Source organism: Mus caroli, chromosome 3, assembly GCF_900094665.2.
Source record: "Mus caroli chromosome 3, CAROLI_EIJ_v1.1, whole genome shotgun sequence".
NCBI lineage: Eukaryota > Metazoa > Chordata > Mammalia > Rodentia > Muridae > Mus > Mus caroli.
This window is the reverse complement of record NC_034572.1, coordinates 100,128,734-100,148,744: the sequence shown is the minus strand read 5'-3', so window position 1 is coordinate 100,148,744 and position 20,011 is coordinate 100,128,734. Positions and strand designations below refer to the sequence as shown.

General features: G+C 38.7%; 1 protein-coding gene across 1 annotated transcript; it reads right to left on the bottom strand.

The window, feature by feature from the left end:
* Positions 1–731: 731 nt before the first annotated feature.
* Positions 732–19,118, bottom strand: LOC110290865 (acidic mammalian chitinase). The gene is made up of 11 exons (XM_021157712.1): positions 19,085–19,118; positions 17,838–17,867; positions 17,147–17,348; positions 10,971–11,027; positions 10,132–10,297; positions 4,851–4,975; positions 4,557–4,680; positions 4,110–4,295; positions 2,146–2,265; positions 1,918–2,059; positions 732–1,079 (listed from the first exon to the last, which is right to left on the bottom strand). The coding sequence occupies exons 1-11, from the start codon at positions 19,107–19,109 to the stop codon at positions 835–837; spliced, it is 1,422 nt and encodes a 473-aa protein (XP_021013371.1). The 5' UTR covers positions 19,110–19,118; the 3' UTR covers positions 732–834.
* Positions 19,119–20,011: the final 893 nt, after the last annotated feature.

Sequence of the window (20,011 nt, the reverse complement as noted above, 5' to 3'; positions counted from 1 at the left end):
TTTGGAGTTCTTATGTATACTGTCACAACTGTTGTGAATTCGTGTGTACCTACAACTGCTCTGTAGTGTTCAGAAAACAGTTTCCTTGTATTTATCCTCTGCCTCTGGCTCCTATAATCTTTTGAAAACCCCTTCTGTGATGAGCCCTGAGCCTTAGGAGGAGAAGGGGTATGACATACATGTCTTATTTAGGGTTAAGTGTTCCAAAGTTTCTTATTCTCTGTGCCTTGACTAGTTGCAGGTCTTTGTGTCAATTGCTATATACTGCAGAAAGAAGTATTCCTGCTGAAGTTCTGGAAAGGCACTAAGTCACTAGGAGTCAGTTTGACACTGCTGATAAAGACTCTTGTAAGCTTCTTTGCTGGGCAGGTACTTCATGCTACACAGTCCATAGCACATATCTAGCCACTGCTTCTAATTTCAGTATTACTAAAACAGTTCCAGATCCCCAGCAAGATTAACAGAAAGTTGTGGATTTTATTCCTCAGCAATCCCAGCAGCATTGCAAATACTACAGAGTCCTTGATAATGGTTCCTAGACTACTGATTCATCACCAAACATCAAATATCTTCCACAGTAGAAAAATGTATGGTGGTTGGATCCACAATTTCTCTCTCTCTCTCTCTCTCTCTCTCTCTCTCTCTCTCTCTCTCTCTCCAACCCATACATAGCTGGTATTTCTAAGTGAAGAAAAGTTTTCAACAAAACTATGAAAAATCAAGAATACCCATGTTTTGGCTACCAATTTTATTGCATAAGGTTAAAGGAAAGCTAGTTACTTTTGGTGAGGAGTAAAGGAGAGTGCAGAAATTTCTGGAAGAATGGCATTAGGTTCATGGCCAGTTGCAGCAATTACAGCTGGTATCAAAAACAAGCCCTGCTTGACAATGCTGCTGGTATGTGATTCCATTGATGCAGTGCCAGAAAGCATTTCTGTCATCTGCCACAGGGTAGAGGCCATCTGCTTTGTCGGCACAGAATCCACTACCTCCAGAGCTTCCTCCGGAGCTTCCACCCCCACTCCCACTTCCTGGAGGAGTAGTCACTGGCTCAGAAGGCACATCAGGAGCTGTGCAACCTGAAACATACAAGTAGAGTGAGTCAATGGGTGGGCTTGATGCAGCAGTGGAAGTAAAGTAAACTATGTGCATTATAGCCAGAATATGGATGCAATTAGCTGCAGTCTCACAACTGAAGAGGCTGTTAAGACATAGTAGGAACTAAGAAAAGATGTAATGTGAATGCATGCCAGAATTATCTTGTTCTCTCCTTTGCTATTTAAGGCATTCAAGAAAGACCTAATATGCAAAAGCAGATATTTTTAAGATATGACTATAAATACCTCTGAAAGAAAAACATGGGAACAGGTAGGAAGGTTGAAATATTCCCTGAGTGATGGACTGGATATATAAGAGTACAGGCAAAGCTTCCTGTTAATTATCCCCAGAAGCCTAAGCAAGACATTGAATAAGGAACAGAGAGAGAGAGAGAGAGAGAGAGAGAGAGAGAGAGAGAGAGAGACAGAGAGAGAGAGAGAGAGAGAGAGAGAGAGAGAGAGAGAGAGAGAGAGAGAGAGAGAGAGAGAGAGAGAGAGAGAGAGAAAGTTGTATGTAAAAAAGTAAGCACAATTTCTTCTGACTCTTACAAACCTTGAAATCCTAGAAAATCTGATCTCACACACTCCAAAGATAAGCTTGGTTTTCCATAATTCCCTTAGAAATTAGGACTTAGGGAATGTCAATAACTTTTCTGTCACCTGGACAAGTACAACAGACTGAAATGGGAAGAATACCCCAAGACAATAGGAGTGAGAATGCCAAGACTGCCTTTAAATTAATAAGCAGATATTATTTACACACACATATATACATACATACACACAGACACACGCACAGGACACTAATGCAGTCATTTACCTTCAGTGGATATACCAAGGGCTTTGTTCAAAGTAGAAGTCAGAGGAAATTTTCCCTGATCACAGAAAGAGCCAGTGAAGTCATCAAGGTCAATGGCCCAGATCATGGCACCTCCAAAATTGTTCTGCTTAAGCCACTGAGCCTGTTTAAGAGTAGAGGGTAGAAGGTTCCTTTGATTTCCTGAGCCTTGGGTCTGTTATGGCAGCAAATCCAAGGAGCTGGCCTTACCTTAACACTGAAGCTCTTGATATTGTCATAGCCAAGCCACTCGTTGGCCTTATAGGCATAGGGCACTTCTTGGGAGGCATCCCAGACCTCAGTGGCTCCATTTCTCAGAAAGGTGCAAATCTTTGAATGTCAAGAGAATCAAACCCTTTAAATATTAACCCCATTAAAGAGAAAACACATTATCTTCTTTCCATTCATATCCCCAGTTAGGGTTACCTGAATTTTACAATTCAGTTTTGTTTGTAGAAAGTAAAAGAGTTATTTTCTCTTTGCAGTGATTGAGATGAGACCCAGAACTTGTCATATTAGATAAGTACATGCTCTATCACCCCCACTTTATCACATCCCAAGTCTGAGATTCCATCTCACACCAATCAGAATGAGTAAGATCAAAATCTCAGGTGACAGCAGATGCTGGTGAGGATGTGGAGAAAGAGGAGCACTTCTCCATTGTTGGTGGGATTGTAAGATGCTACAACCACTCTGGAAATCAGTCTGGCAGTTCCTCAGAAAATTGGACATAGTACTACCTGAGATCCCAGATATACCATTCCTGGGCTTATGCTCCAACATGTAATAAGAACACATATTCTACTATGTTCATAGCAGCCTTATTTATAATAGCCAGAAGCTGGAAAGAACCCAGATGTCCCTCCACAGAGGAATGAATACAGAAAATGTGGTACTTTTACACAATAGAGTACTATTCAGCTATTAAAAACAATGACTTCATGAAATTCTTAGGCAAAGGGATGGAACTAGAAAATATCATCCTGAGTGAGGTAACCAAATCATAAAAGAACACATGTGGTATGCACTCACTGACAAGTGGATAATAGCCCAGAAGCTCAGAATATCCAAGATACAATTCACAGACCACATGAAACTCAATAAGAAGGAAGACCAAACTGTGGATACTTCCATCCTTCTTAGAAGGGGGAACAAAATACCCATGGGAGGAGATACAGAGACAATATATGGAGCAGAGACTGATGGAATGGCCATTCAGAGACTGCCCCAACTGTGGATTCAACCCATATAAAGTTACCAAAACCAGATACTATTTTGGATGCCAAGAAGTGCTTGCTGACAGGAGCCTGATATAGTTGTCGCTTGAGAATCTCTGCCAGTGCCTGACAAATACAGAAGTAAATGCTCTCAGGCAACCATTGGACTGAGCACAGGGTACCCAATGGAAGAGCTAGAGAAAGGACACAAGGAGCTGAAGGGTTTGCAGCCCCATAGGAGGAACAACAATGTGAACCAACCAGTACTCCCAGAGCTCCCAGGGACTAAACCACCAACCAAAGAGTACACATGGAGGGATCCACGGCTTCAGCCACATATGTAGCAGAGGGTGGCCTTGTTGAACATCAATGAAATTAGAGGCCATTGGTCCTGTGAAGGCTCAATGCCCCAGTGTAGGGGAACACCAGGACAGGGAAAGGGGAGTAGATGGGTTGGTGAGCAAGGGGAGGGGTGTAGGATAGGGTGGTTTCAGAGGAAAAACAAGGAAAGGGGATGATGTTTGAAATATAAATAAAGAAAATATCTAATAAAGACTCAACAGAGGAAAAAGTAAGGTAGAATGGATATATATATATACATATACATATACATATACATATACATATACATATACATATACATATACATATACATATACATATACATATACATATACATATACATATACANATACACAACATGGAGAAGCAAAACATAAAGAAAGACACAGAGATCTCACTAACTGGAAAAAGCCATGCAGGACTGCAACATTCTGATAGGTTTCTTCTCTATATATGTATACATATACATATACATATACATATACATATACATATACATATACATATACATATACATATACATATACATATACATATGCATATACATATACATATGTGTGTGTGCATAATTTAGGGTACATAATTCACAGAGTACTATACAGCCAATATACTGACCTCATAGTAGGCCCAGAACCCAGCCTGTCTGGTATAGGGCCCAGCAGGGCCATCACCAGAGGTAGGGGCACCAATTCCATTATCAGAGGGGTTTCTCAGGATGAAGGTGTGTCCATACTCTGGGAATCCAACAATGAGCTTCTCAGCTGGGGCTCCATTGTTCTTCCAATAGTTCATGATATAATCCTGTAATGGCAGCAGGTTAGACACAGGACCTGACTAGTCAGTGGTCTGTGTTAGGATCCAGGCAAATTATACTGTTCATAATGAGTGGATTTACTTATTGGTAGTTTATTTTTCAAAATTTTGGGGTGAAATTATAGACATGCCCAATAACTTAAGCTATTTACCTAAATAAATTAGCATCTGAACTTGCATTAATCTGGAGCCTGATTTTCTATATGATTTATAACCCCTTCCCCAGTGTGCATTTCTGTAGGGTCTTACCACATTGAGGTAGGCATTGCTACCAGTCTCAGTAGGGTATTTGTAAAGAGGACTATTCTCCCCAGTGTAGCCCTCCCAGGAGCCATGGAGGTCATATGTCATGACATGGATGAAATCCAGGTACCTGAGAGGTAGTAAGATTTAAAATTATTTCTGATAACTGTTTTTCACATCTACGCAAGCAAAGATGCCTTTTCCACAGCAAGTGTGCAGACAAGTCTTTGAGCACAAGACATCTCAAGAATATGTACTTGAAAGGTTCTCACAGAAGTTTAGGATAAGGGCACCACTCACTTAGAAAGTTCAGGGATCTCATAGCCAGCCTGGATATTGGAAATTCCACCAGCTACAGCAGCAGTAACCATCAATCTGGGCCTGTTGCTCTCAATAGCCTCCTGCTCAAAAGCTTCACGCATTTCCTACAAAATAATTCAAGCATTCTTGAAGTTAATTTCAGCTATTTAAATAATAATAAATACATGTTTACAAAGTATCTTTCTTCTCCAAAGTACTTTCAGCTATTTTGTCTGACTTCAGTCTATCATATCCTAATAAAATCAATATCGATGGTATAAATTTAAAAATTACAGCTATGTTTTATGTGTGGGAGTTAGGAAATTGACACCAGAGTTCCACAGAAAGTTAATGGAATCCAAGATCTCAGATGACCAGTCAGAGCTCACTTGTATCACATCATTTTGAAGATACATTTTCTGCAGTACTCTTATATAGCTTTTAGTGATTTAGAAAGTTGCTTCCATACTCCTTACAACATAGACATTTCATTCAATGAATTGATGAATTAGCCAATGGAGAAGGTGGGAATGGCTGGGCAACAGGTCCAATTCAGTGTCAGATGTTAATTCACCTACATTCTGTATGTGGTGGTTCTAATAGGTATGGCCCCATAGACTCAGATGTTTGAATGCTTTGCACATAGAAAGTGGCACCATTAAGATGTATGGCCTATGTGGAGTTTGTGGGACTTTGTTAGAGGAAGTGTGGAAAAGGGGGCTTTGAGATATCCTATCTTCAAGATATGTCCAATGTAGCACCCAGGCTTTCCCTGCTACCTAGGAATCAAGATGTAGAAATTTCAGTGCCTTCTCCAGCACCCATGCCTGCATACACACTGCTATGTTTCCTTCCAGGACAATAATGGACTAAACATTTGAAACTGTAAAATAGCCCCAATTAAGCATTTTCTTTATGAGTGTTGCCATGGTTGACCTGGGGAAGAGACAGCAGAGGTGACCTGCACACTCTTCCCCAAGTTCCATTGCCTGCCTTCCAAGAATGCCCCAGAAACATCTAGGTCAGACTGTTCCACACCAATCCCCTGCCTGTCAGGTTCACCTGGAGCACAGTCAGTAGAGATACGCAGCATGACAATGGACCTCAGCGTCCATTGTCAGGTCCAAGCCTAGGTTTTCCTCCACCTCCCAAGGAGTCCTGCTTTAATAAAGAACTATTAAGCCAACATCAAGGACAAAGAAATGGTTAAAGATGCTTTAAGTCCAGTGTAAGAACACAATCAACTACAATAACAAGGGCAATATGGCACCACCATAGATCAGCTACAGCAAGACCTCGATATCCTAGCACAACTGAAGCAAAGAAAAGACTTAAATCCAATTTTATAAAGTAGATAGAGCTCTTTAAAGAGGAAATCAATACATCCCTTGAAGAAATACAGGAGAATATAATCAAATAGGTGAAGGAAATGAATAAAACTGTTCAAGACCTTAAAATGTGAATAGAAGCAATAGAGAAAACACAAACTGAGACAATCTTAAAACAGGAACTAAAGATGCAGTCAACGACATAATACAAGAGATGGAGGAGAGAATCTCAGGCACAAATGATACAAGAAATTGATGCATCAGTTTAAAATGCAAAATCTAAAACGTTCATAATGAAAAACATCTAGAAAACTTGAGACACTATGAAAAGACCAAACCTAAGAATACTAAGAATAGAAATAGAAGGAGATTGCTCGCTCAAAGTCACAGAAAATATGTTCAACAAACTGGTAGGAGAAAATTTCTCTAACCTAAAAAAATGTCCCTATAAATGTACAAGAAGCTTACAGAACAACAACAAATACAGTGAGCCAGAAAATAAAATCTACCTACTACATAAAAAATAATCAAAGTGTTAAATGGGCAGAACAAAGAAAGAATATTAAAATATGAAAAAAAGGCCAAGTAGCATATGCAGGCAGACCTATCAGAATTACATATGACATCTCAACAGAGACTTTAAATCCCAGAAGATCCTGGGCAGATGTCTTCTAGAGCCTAGGTGATGACATCTGTCAGGACAGGCTACAATACCTAGCAAAACTTTCAATCACCATAGAAGGAGAACCAAGATATTCCATGAAAAAGAACAAATTTAAGCATCTCTTCTTCCACTTCAGAAGAGATGAAGAAGGATACTTCATAACACTAAACCAAAAATCTACCAAGATGAGGTCTCAATTCTGAATATTCTGAATATCTCAATTCTGAATATTAGGGGAATCCCAAACACAAGGGCATCCACATTAATGAAAGAAACATTATTAAAGATTAAATAAAACATTGAACTCCACACATTGATAGTAGGAGCCTTCAATACCCCACTCTCACCAATGGAAAGGTCATTGAAATATCACCAAACTTCTCAGCTGATAAACAACTTCAGCAAAGTGACTGGATATAAAATTAACTCAAACAAATCAGTTCCCTTCCTTTATGTAAATGATAAATGGGCTGAGAAAGAAATTAGGAAAATAGTACCCATCACAACAGTCACAAGTAATATAAAATATCTTGGGGAAACTCTAGCCAAACAAGTAAAAAATCTGTATTACAATAACTTCAAGTCTCTCAAGAAAGAAGTCGAAGAAGACCTCAGAAGATGGAAAGATCTCCTGTGCTCATTGGGGGTGGGATTAACATAGTAAAAAATGGCAATCCTACCAAAATCTATCTACAGAATCAGGGCAATTCCCATTAAATTCCAGCATAATTCTTCAAGTCCAAGTGGATCAAGGACCTCAATATAAAATCAGATACACTGAATCTAATGAGAGAAAGTGAATCTTGAACTCGTTGGCACGAGGGGAAATTTCCTAAACAGAACTCCAATGACTCAGTCTCTAAAATCAAGAGTCATTGATAAATGGGACTTCATGAAACTGAAAAGCTTCCGTAAGGCAAAGGACATAGTCAATAGGACAAATTGGCAACCAAGAGATTAGGAAAAAAATTCTTCACTAACCCCACCTCTGATAGAGGGCTAATATCCAAAACATATAAAGAACTCAAGAAGCTAACCTCCACAAAGCCAAACCAAATCAAAATTTTAAAAATGTGGTATAGAGCTAAACAGAGAATTAACAACAGAGGAATCTCAAATGGCTGAGAAGCACTTAAAGAAATGTTAAAAAGTCCTTAGTCATCAGGGAAATGAAAGTAAAATGACCCTGAGATTCCACCTTACACAAATCAGAATAGCTAAGACCAAAAACTCAGGTAACAGCACATGTTAGTAAGAATGTGGAGAAAGAGGAACACTCCTCCATTGCTGGAGAGATTGCAAACTGGTACTACCACTCTGGAAACCAATCTGGAGGTTCCTGAGAAAACTGGAAATAGTTCTACCTGAAGACCCAGCTATACCACTCTTGGGCATATACCCAAATAACACTCCACCATACCACAAGGACATGTGCTCCATTACACTCATAGTAGCCTTATTTATAACAGCCAGAAGAATGTGCAGAAGAATGTGGTTCATTTACACAATGGAATACTATTCAGCTGTTAGAAATGAAGACATCATGAATTTTGCAGGCGAATAAATGTAACTAGAAAATATCATCCTGAATGAGGTAACTCTGACCCAAAAGTCCACACATGTTATGTACTCACTGATAAGTTGATACTAGCCAAAACTACCAAATACCTAGGATACAACCTACAGACTGTAAGAAGTGTAACAAGTAGAAAGGCCCAAGTGAGGAGGCTTCAATTCCACTTAGATGGGAGAAGGAAATAATCATGGAAGCAAAAGGTAGGGAAGGTCCTAGGAGTTGGGGGAGGGGAACAGGATCAAACATGGGAGGACAGAAGAGAAACCATGCCCAAGAGAATAAATAGAAATAAGCAGCTTTGGGGGGGGGGGTGTTGTGGGACCCTCTGGAAAGTACCAGAGATCCAAGAGGTAAGAGACTCTCAGGACTCATTGAGAGCCACCTCAATGCCCAACATTGGGGAGAGGGAACTCAAAGAGTCTGCCTCCATCAGATAGACAGGGCCTCAAGTGGAGAAACAGTAACTAGCCCACAGTCAAAATTTTTGACCCAGAAGTGTTCCTATCTGAATGAACTACAGGGACAAAAATGGAGAAGAGAATGAAGGAAATGACTGGCCCAGTTTGCAATCCATCTCATGGGCGATCACCAAGGCCTGACACTACTACTATGCTATGATGTGCTTACAGACAGGAACCTCATATTGATGTCCTCAGAGAGACCCTACCAGGAGCTGACTGAGACAGCTACAGATACTTACACTCAACCATTGGACTAAAGTCAGGCACTGCTATTGTTAAATTAGGGGAAGGACTGAAGAAGCTGAAAGGGAGAGAAACTCCATAGGAAGAGCAGCAGTCTCAACTAACCTAGCCCCCTCCCCGGAAGCTCCCAGAGAGTATGCCACCAACCAGAAGCATACACTGACCAGTCTGAGGCCCTTGGCACATATGTACTGGAGATCTGCCTTGTCTGACCTCAGTGGGAGAAACTGATTTTAAACCTCGAGAGACTTGAGGCCCCTGGGGAAGGGGAAGGCCTGCCTGGGGAGGGGAGCACCCTCTCAGAGGCAAGGGGGAGGAAACATGGGATGAGGAACTGTGAAAGGAGGACCAAAGGAGTCAAAAGCCTCACTTTACCTAGAAAGATCCTTGTGACCCTGCCAAAGGGAAGAATTAGGTGACTCTGTATTTGCTTTTGGATTCTGTAGACCTTAGATTTTGTGTATTTTATCACAGCATTTATCAAAATGTGCTACAGTTGCGGCTTATGTTTCAGTTCTCCAGCTAAGATGTGTGTTCTTTAGTCAAGACTCTGCCTTACTCTTGGTTTTAACCTATTCCCAATAACTACGACAGAGCATAGATTACTCAATAACAGTAGGCAACTTTTGTGCAATGATGCTAACCAATGACTCTAACAGACATCACAGGTATTTATGATTCCAGCTATGTGATGTCCAAATTACTCTTGCCCTTTTAGTACCTTAGTTATTTATCTGTAAAATAAAGGTCATAATGCTTAAGGAACCTATATTATTTAGTAAATGTCAAGATAAAGTAAAATGTGGTTCTGAAAACAGCATGGAAAGTAATGTGCAGCATATAGATTGTTCAAGGACATCATGATATCTAATGAACTTTCTTATGCTAAGAATCCAAATCTATAATTCTAAAGTCATGTTTGGTTTTATTGTGCAAGCACCTGGTCCTCATTGAAAAAAAAATAGACTTTGAATATTATAGGGCTAACATCTTTTCATGGTTTCCTCACCTTCACCAGGACAGTGAAGAGATGCTTGTCCTGAGGAGGGCTCCCACGTGAGCCTGGGTATTCCCAGTCCAAGTCCAGTCCATCAAACCCATACTGACGCAGGAATTTGATGACTGAAGTAATGAAGACCTGGCGGTTCTGAGAAGTGGAAACCATGGTAGTGAAACTGAGGGAAACCAAAAAAGTCAGAGTAAGGCCTTGATGTTCTGAACACACTGGAATAAAAATAGTTTAGAGTTCAATTTCTGCCTCACAGTCCTTGACCAGGACCTGACTGAAAACTAAAGTGTATTCCAGGGCTATTCTGGTTTCTCTTTGCAATCAATACTCTTACCAGCCACAGTACCTCAGCATTCACTTTATTTTGCTATTCTTCCCAACTCCCAGTTCAAACATTTTCCTAAAATGCCTTTGTTGTTTTGAATACCCAACTAACAGTTCAGATCATTCTGTCTTCAAATAAGCCCCCAGTTCCTATATACTCAAATAAGTCTTATTTCATATACATGGTCTCATTTTTCTTTCTTGAAAAGACAGACAAAAGATATACAGGACCTTCACTAGACCTTGCAGCTTTTATATATTTTAAGATTTTTTTTTTCTGAAGTAGGGAGCTAAAGCTCAGAAGATGGTGTCCCAAAACATCCATCCAAAATTATCCATATAAATGTCACAGTAGCTAATCTAAAATCTTCTGATAAGTATTGATGATCTGATGTGGTAATTTATTAAGTAAAAAAATCATTTAATAGATCTTCGTAATATCCATCTGGAATTTTGAAGTATAAAAGGACATGGATTATGCTAAATTAATGAGTGGTTTTCTAGAGAGAACTTACGGAGCAGTTCCAAAGTTCCAGCCTCCAATTGCCAGGAGGGTTTTCAGTTTGCTGTTCCTATAAAGCAACAGAGAAATTTTTAAATTTATGTCTCCTGACATTTAAAATATCATTTCTGTTTATGATATTGAGCTTGCTCAAATTATTCATGGTAGGACTGATGTGGTATTATTTACTTGAGTTATTTGAGCTATTTTTTCCGCTACTGAAACTTTGTTTACAAAAGCTCTTTGTATTATCACCATAAATAAGATCAGGGATATGCATAGAAATCAGAGTTATATAATTGTTGGATTTATTGCTAGCAATATTTGTACTACATATAACTTAAAAAGCATAATTGGCTCAATGTCCTTTCCTCATGTAAAATGTTAAATGCTGCTTAAGCATAATCATATTTTATCCTTCATTTAACTAATATAAGATAATTGGAGTATCACTGCAAACACAGGTAACAAGTGAAAAGGGGGCAATGAAATTATATAAAATTAAAGCTACTACACAGCAAATCCATAAAGGCAATAGAAAAAGAACATAATATGTAGATCACAGGATTTGTAGCTGGGTGATATCAATGGCTACCTTTCTCTTTGGGTAGCATGCAGAATACCTTAGAGTACCTTCCAACATCACAAATGCTAGGAGGTAGAGGTGAACATTCTAGTTTGACACCAGTATAATTTCTCCATATTTTATGATATATGTGATGGTGTACTCAGAAATAGAGCCTTATCATTACACTATAGAAAATAACCAACAGCCTTAGTAATAGCCTATGATTGAGGGAATTGGTTAGGGACTGTTTTGACCAGTGATTTAATACACTGTAACGCACTCTTGCCACATGAAGTTTTATTTGGTGCACAAGATTTTGAGTTGAGACCAGAAGCCACAACAGCACCTAGAAAATGCTCTCCACACAGACCACTTACATTCCCTCAGTGCCTGACTTCCTCCAACTGTCCTTCCTCCATTTGTCATCATATTCTCAAACCACAACTCTGGTTTCATCATGCCACACCAGAAGCCATGCTATCCACCAGAATCCCAGGTAGGCTGGTTGTGTGTATGCTGCCCCACTTTCTCAGTGTTTGTCAAGCCCGTGGCTACTTGCCCTACTTGTTACCATATCCCAGCCCCTAACTCCAGAGGAGGCATCCTGATATACCAGAGGACATAGTAACCACCAAAACAACAGATAGTCCACCCACCACAGCATTGTTCCTACTCAGTGCCCTGTATCCTAGTCCCTCCCAGTCATGACATACACCTCCATCACCATATCCAGCATCCAAAATCTGATGAGGACCACTGGCTGGACCAGAGGTCATACCTGACACCAGAACTCCAGGCTTCAACTTGAGTAAGCAACATCTACTCAACCACAGGCCACTCCAGCCAGAAGACCAGAGAGGATACAGAAATCAAGAGGAAAAACACACACCGAATAAAGACAAACTCAGAAATTATCACCTAGAGCTATAATTATCTCCAAATCATAATCCTGAGTGCCACTGTAAGAACACAATCAAAACAGCCAGGATAAAGCATCCCCATCAGAGCCAAGCTATCCTACTATGGAAAGTACAGAATATTCTAACACAGCTAAAGCACAAAAAACAACCATAAAACCAACTTAATGAAAATGATAAAGATCCCCAAGGGGAAATGAATAAATCTGTTAAAGAAATTGAGGAAAAGACAAATAAAAAACTGGAAGAAATGAATAAATATCTTAAAGAAAGCCCAAAAAAGCAAACAGTGGAAGAATTTGAATAAAACAGTTCAAGATCAGAAAATGGAAATAGAAGCAATAAAGAAAACAAAAACTGAGGGAATTCTGAAAATAGGATAAACAAACAGGAACTACAGAAACAAGTATCATGAACAGAATATGAGAGATGGAAGGGAAAATCTCAGGCATTGAAAATATAATTAAAAAGATAAATACATAGGCCAAAAAATGTTAAATCTAAAGAGTTTCTGACACAAAACATTCAAGAAATCTAGGACAGTATAAAAGGTCAAATATAAAAATAAACAGAGTACCCAGAGCTGACTCTGTGCCACAGCACTCCATACCCAAATACCTTCAGGAGAGAGCTGGTCTCACAGGAGTACTGACATAACTGTAAGACCAGGTAAGACAACCACTACTGCACAAATTCCTGGTCCAAGAGGGACCCACCCAGAGCCATTAGGACACAGGAACCAAGGAATATCCAGGGACAGGATCCTTCCAATTTCCATCTGCACCCCAGAGCTGACCCTGTACCACAGCTCTTCATACCCAAATTCCTCCAGGAGAGAACTGGTCTCCCAGGAGTACTGACACATGGACTTTCAGGAGGAACATGCAACAGTCAGAAACAGCAAGACTAGATAACACCAGAGATAACCAGATGTCAAAGAAGGCAAGGGAAAGAACATGAGCAACAACAACAACAAAAAAAAAAAAAAAAACAAGTCTACTTGGCATCATTAGAAACCAGTTCTCCCACCACAGTGAGCCCTGGATACTCCAACACACTAGAAAAGCAAGACTCTGATTTAAAATCACATCTCATGATGATAATAGAGGGCTTTAAGAAGCACATAAGTAACTCCCTTAAAGAAATACAGAAGAACACAGGTAAACAGCTAGAAGCCCTAAAAGAGGAAACACAAAAATCCCAATAAGAAAAATAGAGGAAAACAACCAAACAGGTGCAGGAATTGAACAAAACCTTCCAGGATCTAAAAATGGAAATGGAAACAAAGAAATCACAAAGGGAAACAACCCTGGAGATAGAAAACCTAGGAAAGAGCTTGGAAGTCATAGATGCAAGTATCACCAACAGAATACAAGAGATAGAAGAGAGAGTCTCAGGTGCAGAAGATACCATAGAAAACATTGACACAAAAGTCAAAGAAAAAGCAAAATGCAAAAAGGATCTAACCCAAAACATTCAGAAAATCCAGGACACAATGAGAATACCAAACATAAGGATAATAGGTATAGAAGGGAATGAAGATTCCCAACTTAAATGGCCAGTAAATACCTTCAACAAAATTATAGAAGAACTCTTCCCTAACTAAAGAAAGATATGCCCATAAACATGCAAGAGGCTTACAGAACTACAAATAAATTGGAACACAAAAGAAATTCCTCCTGTCACATAATAATCAAAACACCAAATGCACAAAACAACGAAAGAATATTAAAAGAAGTAAGGGGGAAATGTCTAAAGGCAGACATATCAAAATTACACAAGACTTCTCACCAGAGTCTATAAGAGCTAGAAGATCCTGAGCAGATGTTATACAAACCCTATGAGACCACAAATGCCAGCCCAGGCCACTATATCCAGCAAAACTCTTAATTACCATAGATAGAGAAACCAAGATATTCCATGATAAAAATTTACATAATATCATTCCACAAATCCAGACCTACAGAAATAATAGATGGAAAACTCCAACACAAGGAGGGAAAGTACACCCTAGAAAAAGCAAGAAAGTACTCTTTCAAAAACCCCAAAAGAAAATAGCTACACAAACATAAAATTAACATCAAAAATAACAGGGAACAACAAGCACTATTCCTGACTATCTCTTAAAATCAATGGATTCAATTCCCCAATAAAAAGACATAAAAAAACAGACTGGATATGTAAATAGGACCCAGCATTTTGCTGCATACAGGAAACACAACCTCAGAGTAAAAGGCTATAAAGCAATTTTCCAAGCAAATGGTCCCAGGAAACAAGCTGGAGTAGCCATTCTAATATCAAGTAAAATCAACTTTCAACCAAAAGTCATCAAAAAGGATAAGGAAGGACACTTCATACTCATCAAAGGAAAGATCTACAAGAAGATCTCTCAATTCTGAACATCTCTGCTCCTAATGCAAGAGTACCCACATTCATAAACGAAACTTTACTAAATCTCAAAGTGCTCATTGTATCCCTCTGATCTCCTTTTGTTGTCTAATTGCTCTGGCTAGGACTTCAAGTACTAGAAAGGGCAATTTGCAAATTCATCTAGAATAACAAAAAACCTAGGATAGCAAAAACTATTCTCAACAATAAAAGAACCTCTGGTGGAATCACCATCCCTCACCTCAAGCTGTACAACAGAGCCATAGTGATAAAACTTCCATGGTACTGGTACAGAGATATGCAGGTAGATAAATGGAATAGAATTGAAGACCCAGAAATGAACCCATACACCTATGGTCATTTAATTTTTGACAAAGGAGCTAAAACCATGCAGTGAGAAGAAAGACATCATTTTTAACAAATGGAGCTGGTTCAACGGAATGTCAGCTCAAGTCCAAGTAGATCAAGGACATCCACATAAAACCAGATACACTGAAACTAGTAGAAAAGAAAGTGAAGAAGAACCTCGAACACATGGGCACAGGGGAAATTTTTCTGAACAGGACACCAATAGTATATGCTGTAAGATCAAGACTTGACAAAAGGGACCTCGCAAAACTGAAAACTTCTGTAAGGCAAAAGACAGTCAGTAGGACAAAACAGCAGCCAACAGATGGGGAAAAGATCTTTACCAATCCTACATCCGATAGAGAGCTAATATCCAATATATACAAAGAACTCAAGAAATTAGACTCTAGAGAAACAAATAACCCTATTACAAATGGGGTACAGCCGGGCAGTGGTGGTACACACCTTTAATCCCAGCACTCGGGAGGCAGAGGCAGGCAGATTTCTGAGTTCGAAGCCAGCCTGGTCTACAGAGTGAATTCCAGGACAGCCAGGGCTATACAGAGAAACCCTGTCTCAAAAAAATAAAAAATGGGGTACAACCACTCTGGAAATCAGTTTGGAAGTTTGGGAGGGGAAATGAGGAAAGGGGATAAAATTTGAAATGTAAATAAAGAAAATATCTAATAATTAAAAGGGAGAAAAAAGAAACAGAAAAAATCAAAATATATATATATAAAGAAGTGGAAGGAAGGATTAAGGAGATGTTGTTCAACAAATATAAACTTTAATGAAATAGGAAGCAAAAGTTCAAGAGCTCATCTTTAAACACTGTTTCTATAATTCATAGCACTGTTTAGTATTTTGAAAAGCATTAGAAGTTTATTTAAAATATTTTATCATAAAAATGTGTGAAGAATATTTGCTGTTTTAGCATGAACCACACTACAATTTGTACTTATTCAGAACATCAATGCATGCATGTGGTTAANAAAAAAAAAAAAAAAAACAGTAAGAAGGAAGTGTCTGTGCAGAACTTCTTGGCCCTGGTGATAATGTCATGTATGTATTTTATCACATGGATCAGGCCAAAAATGAAACAGAATAATCACAGAAGAGAGGGTAGAAAGACTGTAGGAAACAAACAAGAAAGTAAATTACAAGAAAGGTGTTTTTCAGATACAACAGAGAAGTTATGCATATGAATTCACAGCAATTATAACAGCATTCACCAACATATCCACAACCTCAGGCCAGACAGAATATTATCAAGGAGAGGGAAGATTGGCAAGAGGTTCCATTCTTATCTGAAGCAACTAGTGCAGATTGATAGCCTCTGGGAGCGTCTATTTTCTTGTAGGGTGGGATTCCTAATAGGTAAACCTTATTAAACCTTACTGCAGTGGATACCCATGTACCCCAAAATATATGGATAACACAAATTATATTCACTGGCTTTAAAACAAAAACAAGAACACTAGGTTGCATAGGTAGAAAAAGGGGGAGCATCTGGGAGGATTTGGAAAGAGGATAGTATGATTTGAATACATTATACAAATTCTTACAATTAATTTTATAATAGGTAAAGTTACATAGATAAGTAGATAGAAGATAGATAGATAGATAGATAGATAGATAGATAGATAGATAGATAGATAGATAGTTGATAGATAGATAGATAGATAGATAGATAGATAGATAGATAGATAGATAGATAGATAGATAGACAGATAGACAGATAGACAGATAGACAGATAGACAGATAGACAGATAGACAGATAGACAGATAGACAGATAGACAGATAGACAGACAGATAGACAGATAGATAGATGGACAGACAGGTTAGGCATTGAATTGTTACATATCACAAATCTGTTGGTTATGAATAACATCTTCAGAATCAATGATGGTAGTAACTATTGGTCCAAAAGATATAACTTAGATATCTATTTGCCCCTTTCTTTTACCTGTTTTTCAAGTCATTGAAAGCTTTATAGAGAGTAACATCATTCCATTCTATGGTGGTGATCTCATTGTTCTGCATCCCAGCAAAGGCATAGATCAGGTGAGTACACAGGCAGGGGTTAATGTCATCAGGCTTGAAGCTCCCCAGACCTGGCCGATACTGGGCCCAGTTGGTGAAGTAGCATATCAGATTGTAGGCAGACCCTGTGGTGATCAGGAATAAGTATGATGGTCTGGTATATTGGGTACTGAACTGTGAGAACAGTTGGGATTCTGTTTCTGTTTCCCTACCTGCCTCAGAGCCCTGATCTCCAAATATAGATGGCTACTGTGAGCACTGTTACACAGAAATCAAGAGATGGTAAAAATACATTTGGGGATCTTGAAACAAAAATGCCCATAGTTCAGGAAGCCATAGTCTCAGAAAGACTAGTGGGTAAGAATTATAAACTCATAGGTTGTCAACTTTCAGAAACCAGCAATAGCAGCTGAGCTAAAGTCTACTCCCCCATAATGCAAACCCATCTCTCTTTCTCTAATATGTTTTATCTCCTGGTACATTTTTCCAAATGTAACAATACTGGAATGTATTTTACTTAATTTTATTAACCAGACAGTATGTAAATTAAGATATTTAAGTTTTATGGTAACTAACTGTTTTGTCAAAAGTACAACATAGAACCAGCGACTTACCCAGCTGAGCATTCAGCAGAAGAGCCAGACCTAGACAGAGAAAACAGATAGTTATTGTGAAGCAGTTGCCTGAATCTTCTAGGATATAACTCTAGAGCCTTGTGATCCATCCTGCTTACCATGTGTTATGACAGCCCAAGTGAAACTTTGCAGTTGTGTAAAGTGGTAACCATTTCAGTAAACATTCTTTGATCTACACTTTAGCACTTGGTCAAAAAATGGTCTCTACCCTTTTGAACACTCTGTGCCATAATTTTTGTAAATGTGAAGTCTACTATGTGTGAATCAGGGCTGACTGAAATTGCTCCAAATTCACAGTGCTCAGTGACCAAAGAATCAAATGTGCCTCACTTCCCAGAGCTGATATGAGCTCAGTACTTCAACGGAGAAGGCATCCTCTAAAGCAGAGAGTCAAACTGGAGGAACACGTTGGTAACATCTTCAGAGAAATTTTGCTAGAGAAGATATACATCCAGATACTTCTCCTTGGCTTCAGCAGAGAACGTTCTTAAGACATTATCTCCCTCTATAGCCCATGCTGCCCTTGACCTAGAGAACCTCCTGCCTGTGCCACTTAAGTATGGAGACCACAGGTTTGAATCACTGTGAAGAGAACTGGGCCACTTATCTCAGCGTCTTTTGTATACCAGGCTTTGGAATCCCTTTGAAAGAGGCTTTAAAGCATAACAATGTCTCTAAAGTACAAATTTAGAGCAGCTTGTAAGTTTTAGACATGAATTGGCTCTAAACAACTACTGAATCAACCACTTATCGAATGTCTGGGAGTGACAGTTATGTCGTCATCATCTCAGCAGTATTATAAAGGAAAATAAATAATCCAGCAGAAAGCAGAGCAAAGAAAACTTGCATATTTCTGTGACAATTGCTACTGATTTTTTTGTTTGTTTCTTTTTGTTTTATCTCCAAAGGAACGATTTCCTATTTACAGAAAAGTAAATAAACATATCAATTTAAGGCAAGTGGTGCAGGAAGTTGAGTAAGGAATGAATGGCTGGAGATGACAGAAAAAAGTAAGACAAGGAGACTTACTTTTAGCACCATAACATGCCAGTGATGTGAGCTTAGAGACCAAGAGAAAGACTTATTGTATGAGAAAAGAAAATTTGCAATGAGAAGGAAGAAACAAAAATGCCAGAGGTCATGCACTGACTGTTCCCTGGTTATGAGATCTTAAGAGGAAAGGATGCACGGCAAAACCAACGGTCTGGCTCTAACTACAGACTTACCAGTGACAAGAAGTAGCTTGGCCATCGTTTCTTCCGTACTGCTCCAGGAGAACCTCAAATGGCTTTTTATAACACCCAAGTGCTTACTTATCATAAGGGTTTCTAAGTGGTCTGGATTTAAGCCAGATGTGTGTGACTAATCACTTTATTCCTAGATCTCCCCTGCAGATTTGGCTGCTTAGATCTCTCATAACCTTTCCTGCCCTGTATGGACAAAATAACACCGTGTCTCCTTCAAAAGGTCATGTAGACCAACATAAATAACCTTGAATCTTAATAGCCTTTTTGGCAGTTCCCAGTGTGGACAACCACCTGTTCATATACTAGCGTTCTTTCATTTTGTGGACATTTCATGACTGGCGTGAAAGAATGTTCTTATTGAAAAGTAAACACTAGAAACCCTTGGAAATTATTAGCTGCTTTAAAACTGTTTTCTTTTATGGAAGCTTTATATGCAGCATGTACAATCTGTGCCTAAAGAACTTTTCCTCTTTAAGGGATACTTCCTAAACATTCTGTCTATTCCTGTTCTTAAGAGTGACTCCAAGTTAAAATTATAACGTAATTTGGTTTAAAACTTTATGAATGGGAAATTAATCCTGATTACAATTCCTTCTAGCAGATTTCTACTTTAGATAAAATGTTTTACTCATTATTCCTGACAATTGAACTAATTTATAACTATAAACATAAACATTTAGAAGGCAATTTGACACCATTTCCATTTTGCAAAAGATAGAAATAGATTCTCCAAACTCTTGATTAGTTTTAAAATACCAAACATAAAGTCCTTCCTGCAGAACAGGCCTCAAATCCAACCAAAGAATCACTGGTTAACCCCATAATAGTCACTTCCCACTATTACCAATAAAATTATCTTGCCTGACAGATCAGTATTAAAATATACATTTACTACCTTGTAAAGTG